Raw genomic sequence first — 12,842 nt, 5'->3', positions numbered from 1 at the left:
TTCAACACTAATGCTTTCTCCAACCGATAATAAATATGTCTCTGGTTACTTAGCACAATCACTCTGAAGAACAGCAGTCCCCACCAAGTAGAACAAGATCTACTGGTACATAAATCTGGTTATCTGTATCCAGCCACCCCTTCTTTCCAATCCCCCACCCCCACCCTAGTGCTGACCACCACAGTCTATAGAGATACACAATGGCAGAAATTTTGCAGCCAACAGCAGCACTCTTTCTCCTCTTTATGTTTGAGACCAAGGTGTTAGATCCTAACCTTTCAATGATTCCAACAGTTCAGGAAAATACAAAATAATATTCATCTCAAAAGTTTGTATAAAAGTGGGGAGAAAGCTCCTGCAATATAGAGTCAGTGTTAAAAGTCAGTAATTCTGACCCATCCTGGCAAATATATATTTAACTTTGAGCATTTTCATCCTTTATTTCATGATAAAATGGAGATTCAAGAATGTGCTAATTCTGGGTGCCTGGGTGGCTCAGTGGGTTAAGCCTCTGCCTTCTGCTCAGGTCGTGATCTCAGTGTCCTGGAATGGAGCCCTGCATCAGACTCCCTGCTCAGCAGGGAGCCTGCTTCCCCTCCTCTCTCTCTCCCTGCCTCTCTGCCTACCTGTGATCTCTCTCTCTGTCAAATAAATAAATAAAATCTTTAAAAAAAAATGTGCTAATTCTGATTTGACTGTCATAATTAAAACAGGAGAACAGATACCTACAAAATCCTATAATCTTCCTTTGCTGCAGAGTTAGGCACTAGTAACTCTGAACACAGGCTCCACTCTAACTTGCTTTGTGGCTTTGGACAAGTCCTTAATCTCTCTGAGACTCAGTTTCCTCATCTGAAAATTGAATAATAATATATTTATTGAATATATATATTCAATAGATATATTCAATAGATATATTGAATAATAATATATATTTATTATTAGGAGGATAATAAGAATACCCTTAATTGATAGGACTACAGGTAAAAACCAAATAAGATAAAGAATAGGGGTGTGTGGGTAGTTCATCGGTTAAGCATCTGCCTTCAGTTCGTTATAATCCCAGGGTCCTGGGATCAAGCCCCACATTGGGCTCCCTCCCTACTCAGCACAGAGTCTGCTTCTCCCTCTCCCACTGCCTGCCACTCCCTCTGCTTGTGCTCTCTTTCTCTCTCTAGTAATTAAGTAAAATCTTAAAAAAATAAAAAAGATAAAGAATAGAAAACACAAGACATTGCCTCAGTAATGAATAATCTATAAATATAAGCAATCATTATTATTACACTCAGTCTTTTTTTTTTTTTTTTGAAATTTAATTTATTTATTTGTCAGAGAGAGAAAGGGAGAGTACAAGCAGGGGGAGCATTAGACAGAGGGAGAAGCAAGCTCCCTGATGAGCAGGGAGCCCGATGCTGGGCTCAATCCCAAGACCCCAGGTCTATGACTGGAGCTGAAGGCAGACGCTTAACCTACTAAGTCACCCAGGCACTCTGACACTCAGTCTTTTAAATGGGATAGAAATCACTGTTTCTCATTCCATCTGTTTACAGGCTGATGACAGACTTCCGGGGACTTCACTCTATCATTATAAGAAAAAACACAATTGAGAACATAACAGAACTCTCCCTATCCTTTTACCATATGCTGTTAATAATATACATTCCACAGGCTTTACTTAGCATATCTTTGGTAAAATGTGGTATTATACAGTATTATACAATGAGAGTTTTAGAACCAATAGATCTGAATCCTAACATCACCTGTCACTAGCCGTGTGAACTTAAGAAAGGTATTTAATATCTCTGACCCTAACTATAAAATTTCAATAATAATAGTACTTACCTCACAGAATTATTGTGGTGATTAAATAACATCATATATATATATATAGTGGTAATATGGCAACTGAAACATTATAGCTATCAGTATTATTACTTCTCTTTTTAGAAAATGGCAAATGCCCTGAACCCCTCTAAAATGCTATAGTGTTCTCATTTTAAAAACTGATGACCCTACAAAAAGATGTGCAGAAATACATGCTACAGGTAACAGGCAATTTGAATATAATAAAAATTCCACACCATCATAAGAACTAAGTCTTGCTACAGAGGAGAAGACAGCTACCTAGTTATCTGGAGTCACTCAATAGAGACTGTGGAAATAGACTCTGCTCACAATGTCTCACGATTTAAGTGGCATTATCCCATCAGACTCTCATGTCTCAAAATCAATATGCAAGCTGTGTTGCAGCACAGATAGCTTTAACAACCACTGCCAAACAATATATAGTATTTTTTTCTATAGTGTTTCACATGATAGTATCAGTTTTCCCAATGAATGCTAAGCTAGAAGGCACAGAAGTCTTTATTCTTTGGCAATAAGCCACGACATTAGACTGACAACCATGAATATGAATCATTCATTCAATAAATATTCATTCAATGCTTACTGAGTCCAGGCACTGTACCATGCCCGAAGAATATAAGTTTTTCACACAGCACACAGGCAATGTCTCCCCTCAGAGATCTTAGTGCCTAGAGGAAGGGATAAACTAATAATTAACAATGCTATAATGGACACAGGATGCTACGGAAACACATGGTAGTACATCTAACCAAGGGGGCAGAGGCAGGAGAAGGGAAAGGGAGCCAGTGAAAAATTTCCTGGGGAATGTAACATTTAAACAGTGGCTTAAATGCAGGCAAGATAGACTGAAGCATATTTAAGAAACTAAAAGTTTTTTTACAGCTGAAACATTCAGACTGACATGACATTGTAAGTCATGCTAAGTCAGGATGTGAGGTAGGAATCTGCACATATAATAAAAATCAATACCACTTTAAAACAATGAGTTCTATTTCTACACATCAGCAAGAAGGAGAACATAAAATTTAAACATTTATAATAGTATAATAAAACATCAAAAAATAGAAATAAATTCAATGAATTATGGGAAACATCCATGTACTAACAATTAGTTTATCTTAATCATGTTTTGTAAAGATTTAATAAACAAAGGAATATACCATTTTCTTGGGTTGTAAGACTCAATATTGTAAAGATATCCATTATCCCCAATTGTATTGATAAATATATTAAATGTAGGCCCAATCAAAATACTAGCCAGATTTCCTTTTCTGTGTAGAACCATATGAAAATGCAAAAGGGTAGGAATAAGCCAGTTATTGGTCATGCTAATGGCCACAGACTCTATATGAAATGTCCAGAACAGGCACAACTATAAAAACGAAAAAGTAGATTTCCATCCTTGCAAAGATGAAGAAAGGTGATCTTGAAAAGGAACAACTAAGGGGAAGAACTTTAACAGATATAAAGACCAATTATAACACGAGAGAAATGAGAACAGTGAGATAATGGCAAAGGAACAGGCAAATGGATCCACGGAACAGGGGGCCTGCAACAGACAGGTAAGTACATGGCCACCAGTTTATGACAAAAGTGAGCCTGCAGTGCAGGGAGAAAGGTTTCCAGTAAATGGTAGTGGGTCAATTGAATATTTGTATGAAAAAATGAATCTTATTAATATCATACACACACAAAAAAATCCTGATGAATTACAAATATAAATGTAAAAAGTAAAATAGTAAAGCACTTCAAAAAATATAGAATAACACCTTTATGACATTAAAAGCAGCAAATATTTCCTAAACTGGACATAAAAAAATCTTAACTATAAAAGGAAAGATTGATAAAATGGAACTTCTATTCATGTAAAGGTATCATTAAAGAAAGGGTGCCTAGGTGGCTCAGTCAGTTAAGGACCTGCCTTTGGCTCAGGTCATGATCCTGGGCTCCTGGGATTGAGTCCCACATTGGGCTCCCAGCTCAGTGGGGAACCTGCTTCTCCCTCTGCCTCTCCTCCCTGCTTGTGTTTTGTCTCTCTCTCTCAAATGAATAAATAAAAATCTTAAACAAAAACCAAACAGAATGAACTGGCAAACCACAAAATGGGAGAATACATTTTTAAATGTATATTTCAAACAAAGAAACCTTATCTATAACATATAAAGAACTACCGACCCTCTCCCCCCACAAAAAAGCTGGGAGGAGGCAGGTGAGAAGGTCCTGGCAGGAAAACTTCAACAGGTACTTCATAAAGGAGTGTATCCCAGTTAGCAAGAAACATAAAATAGTGTTCAACTTCATTAGTTTTCAGGGACATCAAAATTAAAACTGCGAGGAGATACTACAACATACCCACTAGAAAGGCTAAAATACAAAAGAACGAAAGTTTCAAGTGCCACCAATGACACAGGACAAGAGAGCCGATACACTGCTGGGTGGAGAGGAGGTAAAATGGGCACAAGCACATTGGAAAACTTTTCAACATAATTTACTAAAGCTGAAAATATGCCTATCTTGTAACTATATAATTCTGCTCCTAAGTTTATATCCAACAGAAATGCATAAAAAATCTTCATTAAAAAGCATGTATGAGAAAGCTCGTGGAAGCATTAGCTAATACTTCCAAACTAGAAATTGCCAAAAGCCAGAATTAATAAATTCATATATATATTTGCACAATTGAATACTATGGGCAGTAAGAATGAACTAAGACTATAGAACATGCAGGTTAGGATGAAACTTAAAAACAAAATATTGAACAGAAGTCAGCACATAAAATGTACATATTATATGATTTTATTTGCATAAAGTTTAAGATGAAGCAAAACCGATTTTGGTGTAATAAGTCAAGGTAGTGGTTAGTCTGGCTGGAAATATCCTAAGCAGAAGGGAACACGAGGAATCTTCTGAGATTCTGGGCTCCTTGTAGTGCCCTGTTTCCCAGTGGAGATGCTGCCTACATAAGTGTGCTCATTTTGAAATTTTCAAATATTGTGTGGGTGTATGTGTGTGTATCTTTGTACACCCTTCTGTATCACCTTCAAAATACTTACAAAAATTTTTTAGAATCATATCACCGTATTTGTACAAAGATGACTATTTGAGCCTCTGGAGAATGAAAAAGGAAAACTGAATGTAGAGGTTAGGCTGTTTGTATGGTATTTTTACTCACCTTTGTCCTGTAATGCAATTTGTTGCTTATGCAGTAATGCCACCTCCCGTCCCAAAGCTTTCTTCTGTCTTTCCAGTTCATTTCGAAGCACCAAAATTTTTAATTGCAAGCACTCACTTTGTTTTCTCTAAATAATTAAAAAGCACAGGTAAATTTATGACTATGAAAGTCATGACTATGAATAATTATACATTCACAGTGTCTCCAAATTAATAATGATGTAAAGCACTTTAATATTCATCTAATTTAAAGATCTCTTGAATAACTTAATTATCAGCATCAGCCATTTTAATAGAAAGAACACAGATACAAGCAGAGAATAAACCTGAAGTCTGGGGACAGGTGTTTCTAAGAATCCAAAAAGCAGGAGTGCCTGGGTGGCTCAGTGGGTTAAGCCTCTGCCTTCAGCTCAGGTCATGATCTCAGGGTCCTGGGATCGAGCCCCACGTCGGGCTCTCTGCTCCGCAGGGAGCCTGCTTCCTCCTCTCTCTCTGCCTGCCTCTCTACCTACCTGTCCTGCATCGGGCTCTCTGCTCATCAGGGAGCCTACTTCCTCCTCTTTCTCTCTCTGCCTGTCTCTCTACCTACTTGTGATCTCTGTCTGTCAAATAAATAAACAAAATCTTAAAAAACAAATTCAAAAAGCACTACAAAATATCTCAGGACTCTTTCCCGAGATCACAATATAATTAAGACAAAAATACATTTAAAAAAAAATGGAGGTCTCAAAAACTTAAACATAGAGATACCACAGAAATTCTGCTGCTAGGTACACACCCAAGGGAACTAAAAATATGTCCATACAAAAACCTGAATATGAATTTTCATAACAGCATTATTTATAATAACCAAATGGAGGAATCAATTCAAATGTCCAACATCTGATGAACCAAAACAAAATGTGGTACATCCATACAAAGGAATATTACCTTGCAATAAAAGAAATGAAACAGTGATGAATGCTACAACATGGATGCAACCAAGGTGCTCTAATATCCCACAGATTTCAGAGAAAGGTAACCAGGGACCTGAGGCTTTCACACCTTTCAGGTGATAACCATCCACAGTATCAGTGGACAGCACAAGTGGAGCCTGGATTTACAAAAATAATGAGATAATCCTCTCCCTCCCAGCTGAGTGATACCAGAGGAGGCTTAGTGGAGAGTAAGAACTTTCCTTACTACACAGTGTTAATGAGGCTAGCCTATTCAGCATGCTATCAGTGGAGGCCATATGGGGAACAATATCAAAGTATTCCCACACCACTTAGCCAGGTCAGTAGCAGTGAAGGCCTAGTGGAGAGTGGGAACTCCCAGTCCTGCTCAAAAGTAAGGATGCCCTCCCCCACACTCCTGCCACTTGGGTGTCAATGGAAGCTGCGTGAGGAACCTGAACTTTTATACACACGTGGCAGTAAGAGATAGTATCTCTCCCTTCCCTATCAGAGAAAGAGGTGTCAGAAAAAGCCAGATCAAAGAGGTTTCAATAATATCTAGAGACTCATAACATCATATCCAAAATGTACAAGTCTCAATTAAGAATAATTTAATAGGGGCACCTGGGTGGCTCAGTGAGCTAAGCCTCTGCCTTCAGCTCAGGTCATGATCTCAGGGTCATGGGACCCCCTCTCTCTCTCTACCTGCCTCTCTGCCTACTTGTGCTCTCTCTTTATCTCTGTCAAGTAAATAAATAAATAAATCACTGGGGGGTGGACTAATGAAAGGAAAATAGAAAATTTATTTAAAAAAATAATTTAATATACCAAGAACCAGAAAGATGTCAAAGAAATGAAAAAGGATAATTATGAGATACCAATACTGAGGGGCACTTGGGTGTCTCAGTCAGTTAAGCGTCTGTCTTTACGTCATGATCCCAGGGTCCTGGGATTGAGCCCCACATCCTGCTCTCTACTCAGCAGGGAGTCTGCTTCTCCCTCTCCTTCTGCCCCTGCTTGTGCTGTCTCTCACAAATAAATAAAATCTTTAAAAAAGAGAGAGATACCAATACTGAGATGACAGACATGTTACAATGATCTGACAAAGACCTGGGAGCAGCTATCATAAAAGTGCTTCAATAACAATTAAGAACATCCATGAAACAAACAAACAAACAAAAAAGAACATCTTGATAAAGAAATACAAAGTCTCAGTCAAGAAACTGAATATATAAAAAAGAATTAAATGGAAATTTTATTTCACTTAGCATAATCCCCTCCAGTTCAAAGAAAAAGAGGAAATTTGATTTTTATTTTATTTTTAAAATATTTTATTTATTTATTTGAGAGAGACAGTGAGAGAGAGCATGAGCAAGGAGAAGGTCAGAGGGAGAGGCAGACTCCCGTGGAGCTGGGAGCCCGATGTGGGACTCGATCCCAGGACTCCAGGATCAAGATCAGAGCCGAAGGGAGTCATCCAACCAAATGAGCCACCCAGGTACCCCCCAAAAAAGGAAATTTTAGGGCTGAAAATATCTTGAATAAAAAACTTAGTGAATAAGCTGAACAGCAGAATGTAGGAGACAGAGAAAAGAATCTTTAAGCTGAAAACAGAGCAACAGAAACCACCCAGTTTAAACAAGAGAGAGAAAACAGAGTGTTGTTTATCACTTCTCGGCCTTTTGGCTAAGATCAAGTGTAAAAAAAACAAAACAAAAACAGTCTCAGGATCTGTGCAATTATATAAAAAGACCTAATATTTGTAAAATCCAGTACAGGGAGGAGAAAAGAAATAAAGCAGAAGTGAAAAAGTACTCACAGAAACGATGATGAAAAACTTCCCAAATTAGGCAAAGAAATACATCTACAAATTTGAGAAGTTAATGAACCCCCAAAGAGAATAAATAAAATGGAGAAAATCACAAAATAAATAAAATCAAAAGCTGGCTTTTTGAAAAGGCCGATAGCTTTGATAAAATTCTAGCCAGGCTAACCAAGAAAAAGAGAAAAGACAAATTAATATTATGAAGAATGAAAGAGAAGCCATCACAACTGATCCCATGGGCACTGAAAGAATAATTAAAGAATACTATAAACAACTCAGTGGCCACAAATTTGGTAAATTAGATGAAATGGACCAATTCCTTAAAGACAACCTACTAAAACCCATGTTACGAAAAATAATCTGAAAGGGCTTATATATGAAATAATTAAATTAATAACTAATAGCCTTTTAAAATGTAAAGTACGAGGCCCAGATGGTTTCACTGGTGAATTTTACCAAACATATAAATAACACTAATTCTTTTTTGTTATTTGTTTATAGAAATAAAAAATAGAAAAAAAACTCTATTTTGAAAGAGTTTACTTTCAAAATATAGAAGAACTTCCTAACTCATTCTAGGAGGCCAGCATCACCCTAATACCAAAATCAAACAAAGACATCACTAGAAAGGAAAATTACAGACCAATCTCTCATACACACAGATGCAAATTCATCAATAAGATAGGAGCAAATCAAATCCAACAATGTATGAGAAGAATTATACACCATAGCCAAATGGAATTTATTCCATGTACGCAAGGCAGGCTGAACATTCAGTAATCAGTGAAATTCACCATATAAACCAGGCAAAAAAGAAAAGTCATATATATAATCATATCAATACATGCCAAAAAAGCATATGACAAAATTCAACACCCATTTATGATAAAAATTCTCAGCAAACTAAGAATAAAGGAAAACTTCCTCAACTTGTAAAAAATATTTGCCAGAAAACCTACAGCCAACAACAATTTATGATGGGGTTATGCCCCAATATACCCATAATAGGTTAAAAATATTTTAAGTTGAAATACATTTAATACACCTAATCTAATGAACACCACAGCTTAGCCCAGCCTACCTTATGTGTTCTCAGAACACTTATATTAATCTACAGTTGAGCAAAATCATCTAACACAAAACTGTTTTATAATAAAGTGTTAAATATATCATATAATTTATTAAATACTGTAGTGAAAGTGAAAAACAGGTGGTTGCATGGGTACAGAATGGTTATAAGTATTATCAGTTGTTCCCCTCATGATCACATGGCTGACTGACAACTGTGATCTGTTACTGTAACCAGGCATCATCCCTAGCATCATATATATTGCTAGCTTGGAAAAAGATCAAAATTCAAAATTTGAAGTACAGTTTCTACTGGATATGTATCATTTTCATACTATCATAAAGTCAAAATTTACATTGGGGATTGTCCACACTTAATGGCAGTGAACCAGATGCTTTCTCCCTACACTGGAGAACAAGGCACGGCTGTCCCTTTCCACCACTCTGTGAAACATGTACTGAAAAACCTAACTATGCAACACAATAAGAAAAGGAAATAGAAACTATCAGACTGGGAAAAAAGAAATAAAATCATCTAAATTTTACTCAGACTCCCTTTTTATCCAAACACCTTTAGGGGCCAAAATTTTCCTCCAGATAAAATCTGAAATCCTGATTTCAGGATTTCATACACACACACACACACACACATATGTATATGTATATATACATATATGTGCTTGCACATGTTTGCATGCACACACAATTACTGTCCTGTGAATGTGTTTGCCCTTGTCTCCTGGTCTTTATCGAGTGTCAATAATATACTTTACATGATTTTCCATGACATAAATCTTAACCAAACAGTAATATTTGGTCATACCTAGTAAATTATCTCCTTCCTAAAACAAATATTAATTAAAATTGTAATGAGAAAAAAATTATTTTCAATAAATAAACTAAATAGGTTTATCAGGCAGGTAAGAAACTTGAAAAGGTGAAAGTCAGCATCTCTATCTGACTCACAAATATTGAAGAAGCAAGGGCACTCAGTGAGATGAGTAATGGTATGGCCTTGTTGAAGCAACAGGCATGGAAAATGACTTGGCAGTTGTGTGGAAAGTACTTTATAGCTATTGTTTCTCACCCAAAATGCTTTCTTCCTCATCGCTGAAATACTGATTCTAAACAGATGGCTTGATCATCTGTTAAAGACATTCAAGCCAAGAAAACAAGCACAAAAGCTTATTTCCAATCATCTTTATTATATTTGACTGGAAAACTCTATGAAATATGAAACATTCCTAAGCAATTTTTCTTGAACAAAGCAAACATTTATGAAGGGCATACTATGTGCTTCTAAATGAATGAGAAATGGTATCTGCTTTCTACGAGCTTGGGTCTAATAGAGAAAAAAGCAATTTTGCCCTATCGACCCACTGTAAAAACAAAGACCAAAGTCAGTGAGTTTGTTTATCATTAAAGAAAAAGAAATCAAGAAACAATTTGGGTTTCTTTAGTAATTCAACAGCGTGATCATGACACTCTAGTGTGTTTTTATATAACCTAGAGAAAAAATATGTAAATTCTTCAGGAGCAATCTTTTCCCATAAAGAAGTGTTCAATTTTCATAACTTCAATTTCTCCATAAAATATCCAAACTGAATTCTACCTGGTCAAGAAAAAAAACAAAAAAACAGGAAAACAACTTTTCACAGAACACAGAGATCTGCCTACTTAGAGGGTTAATCTGTTCTATTCCAGGGTATACAGTCAAATTGGGAAATATTTTCTAGAATCAAAGAACAAAGGGTACAAGTTAATCTAAAGACTAAACTAATACAGGAAGGCTTGTTTACAGTGTGTTTGTGTTATGGTCCATGTGCAGAAACTGGCCCACTTACAGAAATGTATCAAGTCATTCAAAACCAGGATGGTTGGCTCTAATTTCTGAGGAGTAAACAAACCTGCCCAAGTGGGATCTGGTTCTGCTTCCTTTCCAATGCATCTAACACAAGAGCTCAAAGACCTTAACGTTCTATAAGTATCTTCTAATGAGTTTCTGTGTTCTATTTATCTGTTTACTCCTAGTTAATGTCACATGTGCATCTCCAATGGATCACTGTTAACTGAATTTTGGTGTTTTTATACAACATGTATCTGTTCCGAAAATCACAGTTTCATCTATTTGCAAGCACACACATTCCTATTTGTGGGTCTTTACAAAGACAATGATGGGCAATGTTAAAGATTCATTTCAGAATGACAGACTAATTTGTACTAAAGGAAGCAATTTTCTTTAGATCACACTGGAGCTAAAAAGTCTTAGACAAAATGTTCTCAAAACATGGTCCAGGAAACCATGAGAATTTCTGAGACCATTTCAGCATCTGTGAAATCAAAAATATTTTCATAATACTACTAAGCTGTTATCTCCCTTTTTCACTCTCATTTTCTCATAACTATACAGCAGAGTTTTCCAGAGTCTCTAAGATTTGTGGTATCACAACAGATTGATTGCAGAAATAAATGTGAGAATCCATCTGTCTTTTATTAGCCTAGGCATCATCAACAGATATATGCTAAGTTCTTTGAGGTCTTAATAATTTTTAAGAGCATAAAGGAGTCTTGAGACCAAAAAGTTTGAGAATGGTGGCTTAGGGAACATTCATCTATATTAGTTTTCCCACAAAACCTGGAAATAATTAACAATCTGGGGAAAAGCTATGAACTATGGCAGTTGTCCTATGAGAACAAATTTGCTTTTAAATGTCATTTGTAGGTTCTTTCTATTGCACTTACACCTTCTCAACCACTAAGAAAGGGAAAATATTTCCTTAGAAAATACTTAATCCAACCCATTAATTTCATAGACTCAGTGGCAATATAAGGCCTAGAACCCAGATCCAGCTAGGAAGATAAAGCAAAAGATATATAATAATAAAACATACATACATTGGGTCCCTGGGGGGCTCAGTTGGTTAAGTGACTGCCTTCAGCTCAGGTCATGATCCCAGAGATCTGGGATCAAGTTCCACATAGGCTCCCAGCTCCACGGGAAATCTGCTTCTCCCTCTGACCTCCCCTCTCATGTGCTCTCACTCTGTCTCTCTCTCTCTCTCAAATAAATAAATAAAATCTTAAAAAAAAAATACGTAAGTTCTACTTCCGCTATAAGAGAATGAGCCCCTAACAAACTGGTCCTCCCATAAGTAATAGTTCCTGACTCTAATTAAATTACAAAAAACTACTACCTGAGGATTCTGGAGATTGATCAGTGACAAGTAAATTGTGGAGAGACTCAGAACCTGGTGCAAGCAACCAACACAAAGTATGAATTTCCTCTTTTCTGTAGCTTTGTACTGAGGGTGGCTGCAGTCAAACTCCAATGAAAGACAACCATCTCTCTGGCCAGGGGAACCAGGGGAAAAGAGATCACACAATCAAGGCCACCAGAATGGAGGAAGCCAGAAAACGGACACCCAGATTCTGTTTAAATTCAATATGAATCTCTGAATCATAAACCATACATGTATGAGGCAAACAGAAAGCTGCTGGGCCTAAAGGTAAAAGTACTGAACTGAATGAAATCTGAGCCAAGGTCCATTGCAGGAATGACAGTTTGAGCCTAACCAAGCTGATTACCTACTAAAATGAAAACATCAATGTTCTTCAGAGGAAAGTAACAAAATCCAGACATTCCACAAAATTACATTCACATTGTCCAGGATACTATACAGTACTACCCAATATATGAAGAGCCAGGAAAATGTTACTCTCTAGGGAAAAGACAATCACCATATGCCAACCCTAAGATAACAGAGATGTTAGAATTACCATACAAAGACTTTAAAGCCACTATTATAAATATGCTGAGTGAGAAAAAGTAAAATATTCTTATAATGAGTAAAAAGATAAGACGTCTCAGTCAAGTCCCAGAAAAAGTAAATACTCTCATAATGAATAAAAAGATGAAATCTCAACAGAGGACTAGAAAATATTAAAAGCAGACACTTCTGCTTCTGGTCAAGATGGAA

The 12,842-nt window shown here is 36.5% G+C and overlaps 1 protein-coding gene across 8 annotated transcripts in view; it reads right to left on the bottom strand.

Moving 5' to 3' along the window:
- UVRAG (UV radiation resistance associated) overlaps window positions 1-12,842 on the bottom strand; it is a 302,103-nt gene that overhangs the window by 143,095 nt on the left and 146,166 nt on the right. For all 8 annotated transcript variants that reach the window (XR_006604217.1, XM_045071444.1, XM_045071448.1 and 5 more), the window contains one exon: window positions 5,039-5,165. Coding sequence is in view for 7 of the 8 variants with exons in the window: in XM_045071444.1 (XP_044927379.1) it covers window positions 5,039-5,165 (127 nt within the window). In the remaining variant the exon portion in view is untranslated. The remainder of the gene's footprint in view (window positions 1-5,038; window positions 5,166-12,842) is intronic.

This window comes from Mustela putorius, unplaced genomic scaffold, assembly GCF_011764305.1.
Source record: "Mustela putorius furo isolate JIRA1106 unplaced genomic scaffold, ASM1176430v1.1 tig00003987_pilon_pilon_pilon, whole genome shotgun sequence".
Taxonomy (NCBI): domain Eukaryota; kingdom Metazoa; phylum Chordata; class Mammalia; order Carnivora; family Mustelidae; genus Mustela; species Mustela putorius.
Note: the sequence above shows the minus strand (reverse complement) of the source record. Positions and strands in the feature narration are given on the sequence as shown.